We start from the raw sequence: 17,963 nt of genomic DNA on the forward strand, positions 1-17,963 counted from the left end.
GCCCTCAAAGGCATCCACACTATAGAGTTCCTGTTTCTCTTTATTCTTCATCCTTTCTTTATTCCTGTTGCTTCCGTACGTTTTTTGGCACTCAACTACTCCCTCAGTTTTTATCCAATTTTCGCCATTCAAACTTTAAAAAATTCTGCTCTTTCTGCTTATGCCGGCTATATCTTTTGGTGCTCATAACTTCTATACTTTTTGAGATATTGAATTTTTTATGCAATATTTTTTGCCCATTTCTTCCACATTATCAGTGGCGTCACTGATTTTCCTTGCCGGGTTGACCTGTGTTTTAGCTCAGTGAGATGAGCATCCGTTCTCAGACTGGGAGGCCCGGGTTCAAATCCCGCTTATGGCAACATTTCTTTCAGTTAAAAGTTAAACTTTTTTAACTCTTTTCTACACAAATTTCAGCTGTTTCACCCCTTTTCAGCAGAATTTTCAGTTTTTTCACCACTTTTCAGCACAAATCCCAGCTTTTTCAGCTGTCTTCAGCAAAAACCACTTTTCAACAGAATTCTGCTCATTCAGCTCTTTTCAGCAGAAATTCCGCTGATTGAACTCTTTTCAGCCCAAATTCTGCTTATTCACCTCTTCTGCAAAAATTTCAACCTTTTCACCTCTTATCAGCACAAATCTCAGCTGTTTTCAGAAAAAAACTCTTTTCAGCAGAAATTCTGCTGATTCACCTCTTTTCTGCAAAGTTTTCAGCCTTTTCACCTCTTATCACCACAATTCTCAGCAGCTTCTGCTCATTTCAGCAGAATTGTCAGTCTCTCCACCTCTTCTTTGCAAGAATGAGTGGTTCAGTGAGATGAGAAGCCGCCTTTAGACCAGGAGGGCCAGGTTCGAATCCTGCTGAGGGTAATGTTTTTTTCCACCACTTTTCAGCAAAAAATTTCTGCTTCTTCACCTGTTTTCAGCAGAATTTTCTGTTTCTTCACCGCCATACAACTTTTTCAGCTTTTCTCAGCCGACATCTTCAGCGTTAAAGCATCCACACAGCATTTTCGCAGGAAATGCAAATTTTTCTAGTTAAGATAGTAATTCATGTTAGAAGTAATGATGCCTGGTGGCAACAATCACTCGGGTTGAGTTGGTGTGCAGCTTTGCTTAAACAATGTTGGACTCTGCAGTTTTTCTCTGGTCCACAGTCAGACCAGTAGTGACATGTTTCTGAGTGGTGTCCATACCAGAGCTTAACCTCGTGTGATCACTGTGTGTGTGTCTCTGTTTGCATACAGATCTGTAGGAACTGTAGTGGCTGTGCTGAGCGCCAGGTTCCCTGTGTGTCCCTCAACTGTCCCGTCCTCTACAAGCTGTCCCGGGTAAACAGACAACTTTCCAAGGCCCCCTACCTCCGTCAGCTGCTGGAGCAGTTCTGATTGGCTCCCGAGTCCCGGAGCCACCCACTGATTTGGTGCTAATTCCCAGCCTTCCATCTTAGTGTTTGTCCATTTGGTCGTTAAAGTTTCAATGGTGCTTTGATTGAGCCCTGATGGGTTTTCTCATTTTGTCTCAAAGTATTTCTCTGAGTATGGAGACTGTTTACTTCATGCCTCCAGTGGAAGAGGCCATGTGTTCGTTTGCTGCCATCTCCATTAGCTGCTATGGGCCGAATGAAGCTGATCTCTTTGATGACACGGCCACAGACGGCCTGTTGCGGAACTGAGTCCAGTCCAATCAAGGAACATGTGTCGTATTGTGTATTCGCTGTAACTGGTTTTTAAAGATCTTCTTATAAATTCAGAGACGAACTACACCCAAACCACTAATTGACTTTTTCTCCTTTTTATACTGACTGCAGTCTTTTGTAAATAGTTCCTGTACAGATCCATCTCCAATCTCACTGTGCATTAACCAACTACAGCTCCAATCATGAACACAATCAAAGCAGTTTGATGCGTTCTTTTTGAAGGTGCCCTTGTCCGTTTTGGCAGATTTGACAGTTCATACTACAGAGTATGGAAACTGGAAAGCTATCCATTTTTTATTTTTAAATGTGGGACTGCTGCAATACTGTATTTTGGTAATTTATGCCATGAAGAGTCTATTATTTCCTTGTGGATATATGGTTTTGTGTATGTTTCCATTTTACTGTGTAAACCGTCTTCAAACTACATTAAAATTTGATCTTTAACCCTCCCTCTCCATGCAGCCGTACACAGGATCTGTGGATTTGTAAAAATGTAAAAACTTATAATGAAGGAGATCCTTTTTGTTTGTTTTTAATGAACATTGCTGTGGGTGAAGGTTTGAGATTGATATAATAAAATAAAAAAATCAATGTATGAAGATGCCTTCTTTCTTTCACTAAATCAGGAGCTTTAGAGGAATCACAGTGACATGACACATTACAGCACAAGACCAAAAAGAAAAAAATCCAGTTTTAACAAAAGTGCAACAGAAAACAGCTGCATACTCTATACTGCCGAAAGTTTTCACTCGTCTGCCTTCACACACACACACATATGAGCTTGAGTGACATTCCATGTTTAACTATAACAGCTGCAACTTTTCTGGAAAGCTTTCTGCGAGGTTTAGAAGCGTTCTTCCAGAAGTCCATTTGTGAGGTCAGACACCAGTGCTCTATGAGAAGACCTGGCTCGCAGTCTCTGCTCTAATTCATCCCAAAGGTGTTCTGTCAGGCTGAGGTGTAGGACTCTGTGCAGGCCAGTCAAGTTTTTCCACACCAAACTTCCTCGTCCATGTCTTTAGAAACTCACTGTATGCACTGGGTCACAGTTGTGTTGAAATGGGAGAGGGCCATCCCCAAACTGCTCCCACAAAGTTGGAAGCATGAAATTGTCTCGGTATGCTGAATTATTAAGAGTTCCTTTCTCTGGAACTAAGGGAACAAGCCCAACCCCATTTAAAAAAAAAAAAATTACACTTAGTGCAATGCAGTCAAACAAGTACCGTTCTAGCAACCGCCAACTCGAACTCCTCCATCAGATTGCCAGATGTAGATGTGATTCATCACTGCAGAGAACACATCTCCACTTGTCTAGAGTTCAGTGGCATCAATTCTGTACCCTTCTATACTCTGTTCTTGAGCTAATCTGAAGGCCACATGAAGTTTAGAAGTCTGCGGTGATTGACTCAGTTGCTGACCCCACTCTGTGACTTTACGTGGCTGAGCTGCTGTCAATCGCAATCACTTCCATTTTGTGGAACATTTAATGCTAACAGAATTTCCTGACTGGACTTGTTGCACAGGTGGCATCTTATCACAGTACCATACTGGAAGTCACTGAGCTCCTGAGAGCAACCCATTCTCTCACAAATGTTTATAGAAGCAGTCTGCATGCCTAGGAGCTTGATTTTATATACCTGTGGTCATGAAAGTGATTGGAACACTTGAATGTAATGATTTAGAAGGGTGAGTGAATACTTTTGGCAATATAGTGTATTTGCAGTGCAAAATTTAATTTTAAGGGGGTAGCTAGCTGTCTGTCCCTGGTTCAGCTCATCCACTCTCCTCACGTCCTCAAACAAGGCACTGAATTCTAGCGATCAATCAATCCATGTTTGTCTAGTTCCAATGTGATACCAGTAACTCAAAGAGAGAAGCTGACAGAGAAATCTTAGCTGTAGTTAAAAACCACCGCAAACGTAAAAAGTATAAAAACTTGCTGTCGCTTGGCTGTTGGCTTCATCCATGCTATGTTAGCTCTCCCGTTTGTAATCAGTGCTCTACTGCTGATGGAAGGCATAGTAAACACAGAACATAGAACTGAACTGAATAGATCAACCTGTTGCCACCGATCCCAGTGAAGTTCTTTGAGTGAGGATCAGGCTGATATCGGATCTATTTCTTGCTTTCATGTTCATCATTCTAGCCTTACCTTTTACCTAACTGTGGAGGGGATCAGGACAACAAAATTAAACACACTGTCAAATGATTTCTAAGAAAATAGCAACAGTTCAAAATCTGATCCTTCACTGTCCAGCAGATGTCCAAAAGCTTTAAAAGATGCACTGAATTGAGCTGCGGAGATGTGTGTATGATTTATAAGCTGTACTGCTTAGTCAGTGCTTCCTTCACTAGAGTACAAACAGTAACCATGTTGGAGTTTCCAGGTCAGCAAATGGACAGTTGAGGCGTGTCACTGAGCCGACATTCTCAGTCTCTCTTCTCTCGGTCCAAAGAGAGCAGCAGTTTGCGTCTCGGTGAGTCTCCTACCAAAGAGATGCTCTCTGAGAAAGTGGCGTCTGCAGGCTCTGACGCCTGTGTGGTTTGGGCAGTGGGGCTGTCTGTTAGAGCCATAACATCAGGGGGAGAGGACATCTTGCTTGGTGAATTCATCAAATTTGATGTATCGTCCATTTCAATGACCTCAAAGTCTGCATCGTTCCACTGATCGGCCTCATTATCCTGCTCTTCCTCATCCTCATCTTCATCAGCTCCTGAGTCCAGCAGTGCCCGTTGGGATTCACTGCTGTCAATTTCGTCATTCGGTGGACGGCCCCTGGTGCTGTGTTTCCTGCTTTGGCTGTTGGGCACCAAGGCCAGCTTGTACATGACTGGAAAGATGATGGAGGTGAAGGTGGCGGTGACGAGTGACAGGTACATAAGCAGCGGGTCCTCTGGAAACCTCTCGAACAGGAAGCCTACGAGTGCTGGCAGCACCATCTCACCCAGCGCTGCACCCACCACGAAAACTGACGCTGTGTGCCCCGTTACTGTGGTGTACTGCTCCACCCACGAGATGCCGCTTGGGAAGATGGTAGCCATGGACGCCCCATAGATGGCAGTGCACACCCACAGGAGCGCCACTTTCTTGTTGAAGAAGCAGAGCAGAAGAGAGGAGATAGTGGTACCCACCAGGCTGAGCAGGATCATGGTTCCTGGGTACATGCAGGCTGCAAAGAAGATGGCTAACCCACGGCACGCTGCAAACGACCCCCAGAACAGGGAGTTTAGCCCAGCTGCCTTCGCCGGATCCATGCCGATGTACTCCTTAGCAAAGGTAAAGATGAAGGAGCCATATGCTACTTCAGCACCGACGTAGGCAAAGAAGAAGAGGAAAAGGAGAGCTGTAAGAGCCACATGATATTTGGCCACCAGGGGCTTTCCTGAGGCCGAGCGGGTTTTCGCACGTGACACGCTGCAGCGAGAATAAAGGATGAAGAAGAGGAAGGACATGAGAAAGACAAAAGCACCGATCACGATGTAGGCCCAGGTGGAGTTGAGGGTGCTGTGCGAGACTCCCTGAGTGTTGACGGTTTTGGTCACCTGGGGCTCTGTGGAAGGCGTACTCTTGGTTGGTGCTATGGCCCCAGTGCCAGTCCAGTCAGTCCCAAACACCAGCTTGGCTATGATAGGAGACACAAAGGCCCCAGCGGCAAAACTGAAGTGCATCGCTTGCATGTGAGGGCCCGACTGCTCACCCCACGTGTTCAGTATGAGCACGTTACCACCTGACACACAGGAGAAACACATAGTTAAGAATGGAGACACAAGCGTCACTTTGTTTTGGCTAAACTAGAAAAAAAAAAGATTCACAGAAGAAACACAATCAGACAAAACAAGGAATGACTCCAAATAACTCCATCAGTAAGTTTTGATTCTTATGATCTTAAGAATAAGCTACCACTGTTAGCAAAAGGAGATGATGGATTATTCTACAGGCCTAATACCACGTGGTGCGCTAACTACATGCAAGATTTACAAGATTTCAAAACAGTTAGAAAATGTCTTTACAAACCAGACAACACCCCAAAAAGGAAAAGTTTGTTGTGTGTGCCAGCACAGTCTCAAGAGTATAGAGGAGAGAAGACATGACACAAGAAGAGTTGAACGGGGCCTTCGAAGAGCATCAACCCAACAGCAGGACAAGTATCTGTTCGTTTTTTGAGAGGAGGAACAGGAGACGCACTGCCAGAGCGCTACAATTACCTTCAGCATGCTACTTGTGCATGTTTCTGAACAGCCTTTTGGAAACAAACTCTATGAGGGCCCACTGTCCCTCAGTGAGACCTTTGTTCTTACAGCTGAATTGGCGTTCACCACAGAACACCAGAAGTAGCAGGTCTGCCACTGGTGCCCTGTTCTCTCCACAGTTTCGCTTTCATTCAATTTTATTTATGTAGCATCAATACACAGCAACAGTCAACTCAAAGCACATTGTAATTTAGAGTAAAGAGCCTACACCGTTAGAGATTAAACCTCATAATGAGACAACATTAATGAGCAAGCACTTGGCAACAGTCGGAAGGAAAAACTGGCCACCAGTTAGGGATGAAGACAAGGAGACAGGACAGGCATGCTGTAGAAGAGTTGCTAACGTGGTTTGAAGCTTTAAGTGTAAAGTGGTAGATAAACACATGTAGAGCGAAAAGAATAGCGTGGAGAATAAATGCTCAGTACATCGTGGGAAGTTTTGAGCAGCCCATGTCTATTGCATTGAATTACTCATACCATCTCCCTCAATGTTACAAACAGGACTCCACTACTGTTTATTCATTCTGCTGCAGCTAAGCCATGCCCTCATTTAAACATGCATCACCAAAGCAGGAGAGAGAATGATGAGAAGAAGAAGTAAAAACAGCCACTTGTGGCTCTGAGCCCTGCACAAGCTCATCAGCTGAGGATGACCGTTAAAATCCTTGAACTTTCCACTGATACAGTGAATATCAATAGTCTACTTACCTGTATCTATAACACCCATAGATATCCCAATGCTGGACATGAACACAGTGAGGAGCAAAGCCTGCTTACAGTAAGGAATGGCACACATCCCGGATGCCGTGAGCAGCATGGACAAACCTAGAAGATTACCACAGGAGACAAAATAAATCTCATAAAACGACTGTAAAGGCCGGCCAGCAAGAACAACAAGCTAGAAAGGTACCTAGCAGGAGATGGGGGTTCATGCAGTCAAAGAGAATGCCTCCTAACAGGGATCCACCGGCGTAGCCTGCAGAGCGGCCAACAAAGATGTAGGAGATGTTGCCGATGTCCTGGTTCACATTTGCAGCCAAGTCTTCCAGTGTGGGGCCGAGAACTGAGATACACATCCCCTAAGAAAATAAGACAAAGCTAGGAGCAAGCTACGACTGCAGGACATCTGTTGTTGTTGGACCCACTCCTCTCCCTCCATTGTCCTGCTCGTCTCATCTCCTCGTGAGATCAATGACAAATGATCACATCAGGATCTAGGAGAACTAAACTAACATTTCCAACCCTGTCCTTTCTGCTCACCCCCAATGAAAACCTTACCTCCTCCTCCTGTGTGTTTTTGTCAGTAAAAAGACACGAGGTGAAGACAGAGGTGGCAACGTATCAACACATACTGCACAAATGTTTATTTTAGGATATCTGTTCAGAAAAATTAAGACTGAAAATTTTTTACAAATTTAAACGAATCAAAACTTTTTTGGATCCCTGCTAATTTGCATATAATTATTTAACTACTATAACTGATATAATGAAAGCATTTAGAGAATAGTTAAGCTTATGCATGATTACTGTTTGTGGACCTCAGCTCACCATTTAAGACTACACTCCCTCACATACTGTTAAACACCATGCTATAGATGAAGGCGAACCCCTGTATAACTAGACAGCACCTGCCTTTTCTAATGAAAACACAAAAACAGTTAAATGTCAATTCTACTCGTTCACACACTTTGACTCTCATATATACTAGATTCATTAGTGCCAGAACTAGTCTGGCCAGAGTTTACACTTTCTAAGCTCCCTGGGAAGGATGAAAGCTTTACTTATTTTATATGCTAACTACTGAATCTGCTATCAGTTCTGGCAATACTACACAGTTTAGTAACCTGTCTGTCAGCTCAGATCAAAGGTTCAAAGGGCTGGAAAGACCATTGGCATGCTCCCTCCATTTTCCCCCAGGTGCTATCAGAAGAAACTGCAATAAAGTGTGGCCTGTAAAATTACTAGAGATATAAATCACGCTGTTTACACAAAAACCTAGAGAGTATAAAGCTAATACTATCAGGTAAAAGGTACAGGGTACCCAATTGGGAGTCGAGCAAATTATATTTATATTTATATTTATATTTTTTTTAGTGCTTCGATTTGTCAAACCATTGAATAGTAATAAGTAAACTGGAAGTGTGTGCATGTGAAATGGTATGACGATTAATTTATGTGATGGTTTTCCTTGGATGACAAAGCAAAATTTCTTCGAAGGGAGACAATAAAGGCTAATCTAATCTAAACTGAACATTGGAATCATAATCCTCAGAGTTTATCCGTTCCTTTTACCAGTGCCAGCATGCTTTTCTAACAGCTTCGCATCACACAAAAAAGTGGAGTGGAGCTTTTGCTCACCGAGCCTCCAAGGTTTTTTGTTCTCTACACTGAGTTCACACTCAGTGACAACAAAAACTGCAGAGCTGACACTGGCATCAATCAGAGCTGATTGATATCAATCCCTAAATAACAGTAATAAAAGTTTCAATTTTCCCACTTTTTTAACAGCTTAAAGTTTTGTTGTTTGTTGCTGAAACAACAAAACTTGAATGTTCTTCCCCAGGCCCAATGGGGGGAGAGAAGGTTAACAATACAGGAGAAAGTCGTCCAGTGTGTGCGGGTGGATTTCACTAATCTGATGCGGAATGAATGGTTGAAGAGCGAGTTTTACAACTATGAAAATCCTGTTGTGCAGGATACTGCTGCATTCACTGAACTATTACAACCGTCTCATTGCTTACTATTCAATAGTTACAAGCACATATGACCACATTGTGTAAGTAGAGTCACATTTTGATGCATCTTTATAACAACTATACTATACAGGCAACTGACATGTGTGGCCCGTCAAAAACAACCTAAGGACACAAAGTGCAACTTAAATTGAAAGGTCTCCTTCGTTTACAACGCTCGACAGCAGTGTTGCCAACTTAGCGACTTTGTCTCTATATTTAGCGAGTTTTCAAACCCCCTTAGCGACTTTTTTTCTAAAAAGCGACTAGTGACAAATCTGGCGACTTTTTCTGGTGTTATTGGAGACTTATTTATGACGACTTTTTGACGTGAAAGCGCGTATCGCTTTTACTCTCAACAAGCAGCGGGTGCTGCCGTGGGCACCTCGCCCGTTCCAAAGCGCTCACGGGTGGAGGATAGTCCTCCCCCAGCTGCTATCAGGGCAGGAGATGTTCACACCTATGCGTCCAAACTGCAAATGAATCGCGCATGAGCGAAGCCGCTGCTCCCGCACTGACTGTAACGCAGTCAGTTCTTCTTTTACTCTTATGCTGTTTTGTGGATCACACAAGGTTTAAAACTACTTATAAACACAAACACACACACAAAGTAACTCCACCAGAGTGCCTATTTCGGGTCACTTTTGCCGGTCCAAGCCCGGGTGAAGGAGCAGGGTTGGAATTGTGACATTAAAAAAACAATAATTGCTAAAAGAAATTTAATTTGTAGTTCTAAATAAACTCTAAATGCATTTAGGACGTTTTTTACTCAATTTATGTCTCTTCCACGATGTTATTTCTCTCTCCAGCAACATAGGTTACAATTACATTAGCGTGACCAATTATGCAAATTAGGCGATGACGTCATTTAGCGACTTCTAGCGACTTTTAGGACAACCAATAGCGATTTTCCTTACTGAGGAGTTGGCAACACTGCTCGACAGAACCATAACAGGCCAAAGTCTACTATATTATGGCACTATATAAGTAACTGCAGGTCTTCTGACGTTTTAAATTAATTTCCTGGAGTAGACTTCAGTAGAAATTCCAAAGAACGCAAATGAATATTGGACAGCCATGATAAGCTAGCGGTTTATGGCTACAAATTGGTGTTGGTTATGCTAACCGATAACATTAATACAACCCTAGCTAGCTAAATAGTTAAATGTTGTAGATATCCTAACCAACTTAATAAATCTATTCAGTTACCACCACATATTAATTTATTAAAAAAAATCTCATTAATTTCCTTTTCAAAGGAATGAGAAAAATCAGAGAATTGTTTAATGAACCGGCAGGTTTAAGCTAATTTCCCACTCCTAACAATTTACCAAGCCCAGGCAAGATGCACAGAGCGCGAGCGTAACCATCCAGCGGCCGGCTGCTCCTTGGCCGCCCCTTCCTCCGCCAACCACCTCCACCCGGTCGTCGCTGTTTTGTGTGGTCTTCCTCTTCGCCCCCTTTAGTGCGCTCTTCATTTCTCGCCCGGTGTCCTTCCTCTTGTCAAACAGGGTGTCCTCCTCCTGGTCGTCGTTGTCGTCCTCCTCCATGCTGGCGAAACGGACGTGCTTCTTTTTAATATCGGTGTCACGCGTGACGAACGTAGACATAGCTGTCACTCTAGCACCGAGAGAGAGAGAGAGAGTGTGTGTTGCTGGGAGTGATGGTGAGCTGTCACAACGCCGCTAACTGCTGACTGACCACAGATAATAAAGCGATAGAGTCTTTTATCTCCTCCCGTTCTGGCGCCTCCTGTTTGAAGGCCGCAGTTGGTTAAATATACGGATTTTTTGAGTCGGACATCTTTAATGCGACGGTGACTGCAGGGTACCACCGCCGCAGCCGTGGAATCCCTCCATATGTCAACAGCTGCTGTCTGTATGGCTGCTGAAGGTTTGCAAAGATCATCTATTGTAATTGATGCTCACTCCGTGTATAAAGAGACACCTTCCTCTTGAATAACCTGAAGATTTTTTACTTCAATTATATTAATCAGCAAGCACTGTTTTGTCATGTTATCACTTTCACCTGTGCGTTTTCCTGTTATTCCAAATCAGTGAACCTGGAACCTATGCAATACCCAGAATGTGCAATACCCATGTGCCAAAACAGGCAACCGCTTCTCTTTGTTTATGAGCTTTTCAGTACCCTGAAATCATGGCAGAGTAAGACCTCTGTTTTCACTGGCTGTTCACAGCTGACGCGTTAAAAATGATCCAGGGCTGCCGGAAATAGTAGTAGTTAGAAGCCTTTTCTGCCTGGCAGTAGTGAAAGCACATGGCGCCATCTAGAGTTTGTACCAAGTAAACAGGCTGAGCACAAATAAAAACCAAAGAGTGTAAGAACTGCTTGATTACTTGGCAGCAAAGTTACAATAGGTCCAGGCTGCTGGGGGCATCCCACGATGCACTGTGTGTTTCTTCTTCACTCAATCCTCCCTCAGCCTAGTTCTGCTTGAGGGTTCTTCCTGTTAAAATTGAGTTTTTCCTTCCCACTGTCCCTAAAGTGCTTGCTCATAGGGGGTCATATGATTGTTGAGGTTTTCTGTGTATTATTGTAGGGTGTTTCCTTTACTATATAAAGCTCCTTGAGGCAATTGTTGTTGTGATTTGGTGCTATATAAATAAAACTGAATTGACTTCAAAGACCCGAATTTTCAAAATCCCCTTTTCTCCCTTAAACATTTCAAGTCCAACATTCTTTCATAAATTCTCAGCTATGTAGAATAACTGCTAATGCCAATGCATTAGTGCAAATAAATATTATATTTGAACTTATTTATGAACTACAATTTCTACAATCTTATATTTCCTTAAGAACAAGAAGAAGAATGTCTTTAATTTCAAAGTTATTGGTAACAATAGCTCTCAGATAAATGTCAAAGCTATTAAATTACAGATACTTGTGAAACTGTAGTTATTTAGTATAATACTCCACTTTAAATGAACTTCTTCCAATTAAAATACCTCACGTAGCACTCTCACTGTGGTGTTTTGGAGCCTGAACACCTTTAAGATAGGTTCTAATAAGAAATTGCAGTAGTCTGGCCTTGACCTAACAAGTAAGCATAGAAGAAAACATACAGGAGTCAATATTAAATGTAAATCTTAAAGGTTTTGCGGTGTATATCATGTGGCAGCATGGTGTGGTTTTGTGGGAGCAGAGAGGGAGCAGGTGTGGAACACTTGTCACATATTGTCTGATCAGTTTCCCCCGTTCATGCAGAAGCACGCTGGGACCATTCAGAGAGGAGCTTGCAACAAGAAGGAGAGCAGCTGAAAAAACACACTGAACACACACGATGCACAACAAGGACTAAGCACTGTAGGAAAAAATAAAGAGCACAGCAAGCACTGTCTGCTGTGCTGGCTGTTGGGAACCCACGGTGGTTCTTACTTGCTGTGATATGAATTTGCAGTCTCCTTTTATAGCTTTGTTTTTTACATAATAGCAAAGTGATTGGAGTCAAATCCTCTATCAGAGTTGCCCATATGCTCCGGTGCTGACCCTGCATAGAATGCTGCACAGAGTCCAACGTCAGAGGCCATAAAAAGATTATGAGTAACCTACACTGGTGCTGTTCCTGTGCTGTGATGAACTCTAAATCCTGACTGAATCGGGTGAACCCTGTTGGGATAATATGATACTGTGAGGCCTATATGATTTGAAGGGACATGATCATTCAGGACTTTGTAAAGTAGAACAAGGATTTTAAATTCAATACTAGGTTTAACAGGGACTCAGTAAGGAGAAGCCAATATGGCAAATGTGATATTTCTACCTGGTCTCTTCTAGAACTCATGCTGTGGTATTTTAGATCATCTGAAGGCTTTTCAGGGAGCGTGATACTAAATAATAACAGTCCAGACAAATATTTAAATTTGTTTCATGTCTGTGTAGGAGTGGCATGTCAGTGTCTTAAAGGTTCAAAGGCATAAAGTGTTTTTGTTCATGTTCAGTTTTACTGCACTTGACTTTACGTGTTGATTAAATGAACTTCAGTGCTTTCTATCATCTATAGGCATAAATGAAAAAAAACAGATAACTTAAAAGTAAATATTTTTACTGTTTTTAAAATGATTAAAAGTAATTGTGTTTACATACATTGCATATACTGTTGTTCACAACACATCCTGCAACAGAGGAAATGTAGACAAATTCATATTTAAGAACACTTTTTGGGGAGAATGCATGGAAATTAAGACAAAAAAGGACGGAAGCAGTAAAGATGCAGCAAATAAAGCCAGTGGCTGGATTGGATGGCAAAATAACAGCAAATAAATACTGTTAGGCTTTGGTGTGTAAACTTCAGCAGATTGTCTCAAAGATTTTGGTCTAAAGTAATTACCAAGTAAAAAGCATACAATTGAAAACAAAGCATATCTTTGGTTGGCACATATCATTTCTAGAGGCACATATGACCAAACAGCTAAATAAAACAAGTAAAAGAGCGAATAGAGTGCAATGAATAGATACAACAAAGCATTCATATTCATATATGGCAATGAGAAATTACTCGAGGCTCTCACAGATGAATAGCATTATAATGGCACTTCACTATAAAGAGTCATGTACATCATAAGGATAAGCCGTGTGATTTAAGCACAGTCATGGAAATGCTGAGGGTTTCAGTCACTTTGTGCATTTAAATAAAATAAAATAAAATAATGGCAACATGTTTTTTTTTATTAAAGAGCAAAGTTAAGACGTATTCACGGTGACAGGACAGTATAGACAGGGAGCAGAGCTCTGCTATCATCTGAGGTAGCGGGTCACAGGTCTGCAGAGGAAGAACCACTGACCCACAGCATTTCTACAATGGAGATTCATTTCCCTGGTGGCGTGAGTTTTCCAAATATGCAGTCCACCACAGTCAGTGATGGGTGACATCACATGGTTCACTGGCACTACATAGGGGGCTTTGGGGAGGCGAATGAGGGCGAGCAAACACACTTTCAGACATTTTCATTTGTGCAGAGTTTGGTCTTCAGTCAGTTCATTTAAGGCTTTTAACAACATGAAAGTCTCCAAAGTGAAAAATACATAAAACACAAAACAAATACCTTTCTACTGAATGTCATTGAACTGGACACAGAGTTAATAATCAATGGGACTGATGGTCACATAGTCAATCATTAGTTAGACTCACGTCCACAGTTCAAACAGAGGAGTCTCTGAAATGATTCAGTAGAGTGGGTAAATGTGTCACAGCATAAGCATACAGAAGTGAAGGACAATGCACAACGTTTTGTGGGTTTTGGGGCCATTTAAGAGATCATCTGACCTGAACCAGGTCAACTGTTAATGAATGCTGCACAATTAAAGTATGAACTCAAATGTGAGAGAAAATAACAAAGGAAAATGAACAAAAATGGTCCTCATCTCACAGTAGGCTTTGAGTTAACAAAGGGATGAGGATTTAATTAAAAGGTAACATCTTCTAGTTTCTTCAAATGTGCCCACTCAGCATGTTGCTAAAACAAAACCCACTCATGCCCTAACCTGGCCAGTGACCTAGAGTTCAGTTCAGCTCTTCATCCCGCTGTCTTTGAAAGAGCAAAGTAATCAACAAACTGATGCAGTACATCAGCTACACATGGCCAATGTAAGTGGTGAATGTCATCTTATGTGCTAATAGGCTGAAAGCAGTCAACAAAGTTTTACACACATATGACTTGATGATAAGTGAACTTTCACAGTGGCTGGAAGTCCTATTTTTCCTACTCCAGACTAATAGTTTCCACTAGCTTCCAGTCTCTGTGCTTTTTTTAGGGTAACCAGTTGCCACATATTTGCTTTCTAAAACTATTTCTTTAAATATAACATCTAAAACACTGAGGAGGTTTGATTTAAAGCAGCCTCTTTGAATGAATCAGTCACAGTACCAGATTAACTTATGACACAGTTGCAGGGGGCTTTACAGAACCCACCCTCTCTATGCTTTCATGTTTATATAATGTAGTCATTAATAATTCAATAGTGGTCATTTTGGAAACACATTGCAGCATAAATTCTGGGATGCGCCACAGCATGGGCTCAAGAGTGGATAATAACCTTAACCCCTTAAAGCCTGAAATATAAAATAATTGCCGGAAAATTCTTGTTTACTGAACCATCAGACAAATTTGTTTACAAAATTAAGTACATTTTAATGACCATATATGACTTTTAATTTGTACCATATATTTGCTACCTCTGGTATTTAAAAAATGTATTGTGCAGTTTATTTTGAATTTTTCAGGGGAAAGAATTACGGGCTCAGCGTGGTGAACTTGGAGCGTTTGGGTGCCAAGCTCTGCTTGGTGAGTTAAACAGCCTTTAAATGATCAGATTTCCTGGATCCAACCTCGGAAGGGAAGCTGGGTCAGCATCTCTGACAGGACATATTTTATTGTGCTTCCCAAAGCTGCATCCTTACAAGCACCTTTACAGCTCAGATTCCAGAGTCAGACAGAAAAACCTAGACTTTTTAGAGCACTTCTCTGAGCTGATAGTTACTTTGTGTCTTTTAAAACACCAATCATTGATTAGGGATGCACTGACTGTCAAAAGGACCAATACCAGTACAAATATCAACGGTAATACAGATACTGTTACCGATACAGATATTGATGTCTTAAAGAGCAATCTGGCAGCCTGCAGTATTTGTTTTAGTTTTTGTTGTTATCTAGTTCCCGGTTTGGTCCAGGAAAACAAATATAGCATATTCTTTCATTTGTGTCGGGTTTTTTTTTAAGTCAGTACATCAGTACATGCCATTTTATTTGCAGAAATGCTGGTATCAACCAACATCGAGAGCTGTATCAGTGCACCCCTAAAACAGATTACTTGAGCATACTGGAGGACATAAAGATGACAGGGTTAAATATAAATCTTTGGCAGACTGGTTCACTATGAACTTATACAAAAATTAAAATTAACACCATAAATTGTTTCCTATGTTTTTCTGTATGTTGTATTATACAACATGTTTTAACTGTATATCTAAAACTGTATGATAGTGCTGAAAAGTCAATGTTAAGATTAGAGTAAGCCCAGTGAGAATGGCTGCTGACAGTGTGGATCTTAGACACAGTACTGGATGCCTAATTCTTATTGTGACAAAAATTAAATGTCCAGTTTTCCCCATTTTCAGCTACAATTTCAAGCTTGCCTGATGTAAGATTAGTTCAGTCTGATGCATAGTTCTTCAGGATCACATTTACGTTCAGCTTCAACATATGACTCTGATATGTTTCAACACTTTGGCATTTCTTCCTACTTAAAACAGTCTTTAGTTAAACACAGATATGCACACAGTATCTTAATACTATCAATGAGCAGCAGCAGCCTCAGTCTGACCCCCTGCACCTCTCTGTCGGTCTCTCTTTAGGGGTATTTAGAGGACAGACTCTCCTGCTTTGTGTTGCACAACTTCTTGAGCCTTCCCATGATTTATCATCTTCTGGGCAGCGTCCTGCTCCCCTTTCACGGCCTCCTTTTTCTCTCTTCTCTTGTGCTTGGCTTCCACCCAGGGTATCAGGCACAGCAAGGCCCCGCCAATGATCGGTGGGACTCCTGCTAGGTAGAAGGCCATGTCATAATATCCCATTTTGTCCCTCAGATAGCCTGCAACCAGATAAAGGGGAAAGAAAAAATGGTCAAAAAAACACAACTAAAGGTCAACGTTTACGATCACATCCAAATACAAAGAAACACAAGCGTCACAACTCCTAAACATCACAAAGTTAACAGCTGGTGCTGACCAACATGTCATTGACTTTTGTCACCTGTATGGCTTCTTTACATATGTCAACTCTCCTAATAAAGATGGCTTCCAGCTCTAAGCGTTTACCTAAAGAAGATCCTTATGCAAGACTTACCCTATGATGTTTGGGGAGAGGTAGTCTAACAAGTTCATTGAACAGCCACACACACACACACACACACACACACTCATTCTAATTCAACTGAATTCATTGTTTTCCAGGAAGCACTCTGCACATGAAGCTCACATGAGTGAATGCACATGCTAGCAGTAAACCTTTAGTGAACCTTTGGTCACCTTTGGCATCCAGGATTGAAAAAGTCTCGCATTTTTCCAGATCCACATGTAAACAACAGGTCAGTGATATTAGGAGATGCTCTTGGGAATGCAACTCCCAAATAACTGTTTCCAGCAGAAAATTGGCCCAGGAGCCCATGTCCTCTGCTGGCTTGTCTGATAATGCATCCTGCTGCCACCTCTTCCCTGTGTAGATAAGTGCACACACTGGCTCACATGATTCATCAGACCAAGCCATCCTCTTGATCCATGATCCAGTTCAGAAACTCACATGCTCGATGTAAGATCTTCAGCTTTAGTACAGGGCTCAGCATGGGCACTCTGACCAGTGTTGCAGCTACAATCTCATGCACAGCAAGCCGTGATGCCCTGTGTTCAAACGCCTTCTTATCACAGAAAGACAGCATTAAGGCTTTAACCAGATTGTGCTGCATTAGCCCTTTGTACGAGGCAAGGTGAAATGCGGAAATGCGTCAGTGATCCTTGTACATTCACCAGCTCACTGAATGTCCTTTTTGTAGGTACACATCACTACACAGTTGGAATTACCCCAACGAGGGTTATATATAAAAGTATCATGTGTGCATGTGCTAGATTTTTGAAGCTAGTTAAGGCCTAGGCTTCAAAGTGACTAAACTGCCATATTATTAGATCATCAGTTTAGTGTAGGCATGTGTCATATGTTCAGGGGTTACCTGAGCATGATCACAAACTTCAGTTTACTCCTGCTTTACCTGCAATAGGGGGCCCCACAGTCATGGGCACAGACATCAGGCCTAGCAGGAAGCCAATGGCCTGGGACACATCTTTGGCTCCAACCAACTCAAAGGCGATAGGTGCCATGATGCAGATGAAGCAGCCGTCAAACAGTCCCATCAGCAGGCACACTGCGATAAGCCCGCCAAACACATTGCACAGGGGGATCATCATGGACATGAGACCGATGACGAAGAAGGATGCCACCTAAGTAGAGAGATTATTTTGTCAATTGTTATGGTTTAGTACACTCTATATATTCAGATTGGATGCAAAACCAAAAGAAACCCCTCATTTTACTTTAACATTACATGAGAAGGCTCATGTAATGTTAAATCTTCATCCCCTAATGTAAGACCTTTAACTGGCTTAAAGGTCTCACTGTGCTATGATCCTCACATGATCGCTAAAATGCTGTTTCAAAGAGTTTTTAATGGTCAGAACTTCTGCATTCAGACAATGTAAATCTGCTTACATGACT

At 41.9% G+C, this 17,963-nt stretch overlaps 3 protein-coding genes and 1 long non-coding RNA gene across 5 annotated transcripts in view; 1 reads left to right on the forward strand and 3 right to left on the reverse strand.

Annotated features, from left to right (window-relative positions):
* Positions 1-2,890, forward strand: part of rev3l (REV3 like, DNA directed polymerase zeta catalytic subunit) — an 88,242-nt gene extending 85,352 nt beyond the window's left edge. For both annotated transcript variants that reach the window (XM_005457929.4, XM_019345682.2), the window contains one exon: positions 1,248-2,890. In XM_005457929.4, coding sequence (XP_005457986.1) covers positions 1,248-1,388 — 141 coding nt within the window. In that variant the 3' untranslated portion in view covers positions 1,389-2,890. The remainder of the gene's footprint in view (positions 1-1,247) is intronic.
* mfsd4b (major facilitator superfamily domain containing 4B) lies at positions 1,528-10,588 on the reverse strand. Its single transcript, XM_003453017.5, has 4 exons — positions 10,014-10,588; positions 6,861-7,029; positions 6,659-6,775; positions 1,528-5,427 (listed from the first exon to the last, which is right to left on the reverse strand). The coding sequence occupies exons 1-4, from the start codon at positions 10,290-10,292 to the stop codon at positions 4,130-4,132; spliced, it is 1,863 nt and encodes a 620-aa protein (XP_003453065.1). The 5' UTR covers positions 10,293-10,588; the 3' UTR covers positions 1,528-4,129.
* A 2,140-nt stretch (positions 10,589-12,728) lies between these two features.
* The window catches only part of slc16a10 (solute carrier family 16 member 10), a 28,138-nt gene continuing 22,903 nt past the window's right edge, over positions 12,729-17,963 (reverse strand). The window contains exons 5-6 of the mRNA XM_013276235.3: positions 17,461-17,689; positions 12,729-16,290 (exon numbers count right to left, since the gene is read on the reverse strand). Of these exons, the coding sequence (XP_013131689.1) occupies positions 16,061-16,290; positions 17,461-17,689 (459 nt within the window). The 3' untranslated portion in view covers positions 12,729-16,060. The remainder of the gene's footprint in view (positions 16,291-17,460; positions 17,690-17,963) is intronic.
* On the reverse strand, positions 16,418-17,452 carry LOC112842417 (uncharacterized). Its single transcript, XR_003214177.1, has 2 exons — positions 16,998-17,452; positions 16,418-16,912 (listed from the first exon to the last, which is right to left on the reverse strand). It is a non-coding gene; the product is annotated as an uncharacterized LOC112842417 (long non-coding RNA).

Source organism: Oreochromis niloticus, linkage group LG15 (genome assembly GCF_001858045.2).
Source record: "Oreochromis niloticus isolate F11D_XX linkage group LG15, O_niloticus_UMD_NMBU, whole genome shotgun sequence".
NCBI classification, from domain to species: Eukaryota; Metazoa; Chordata; class Actinopteri; order Cichliformes; family Cichlidae; genus Oreochromis; species Oreochromis niloticus.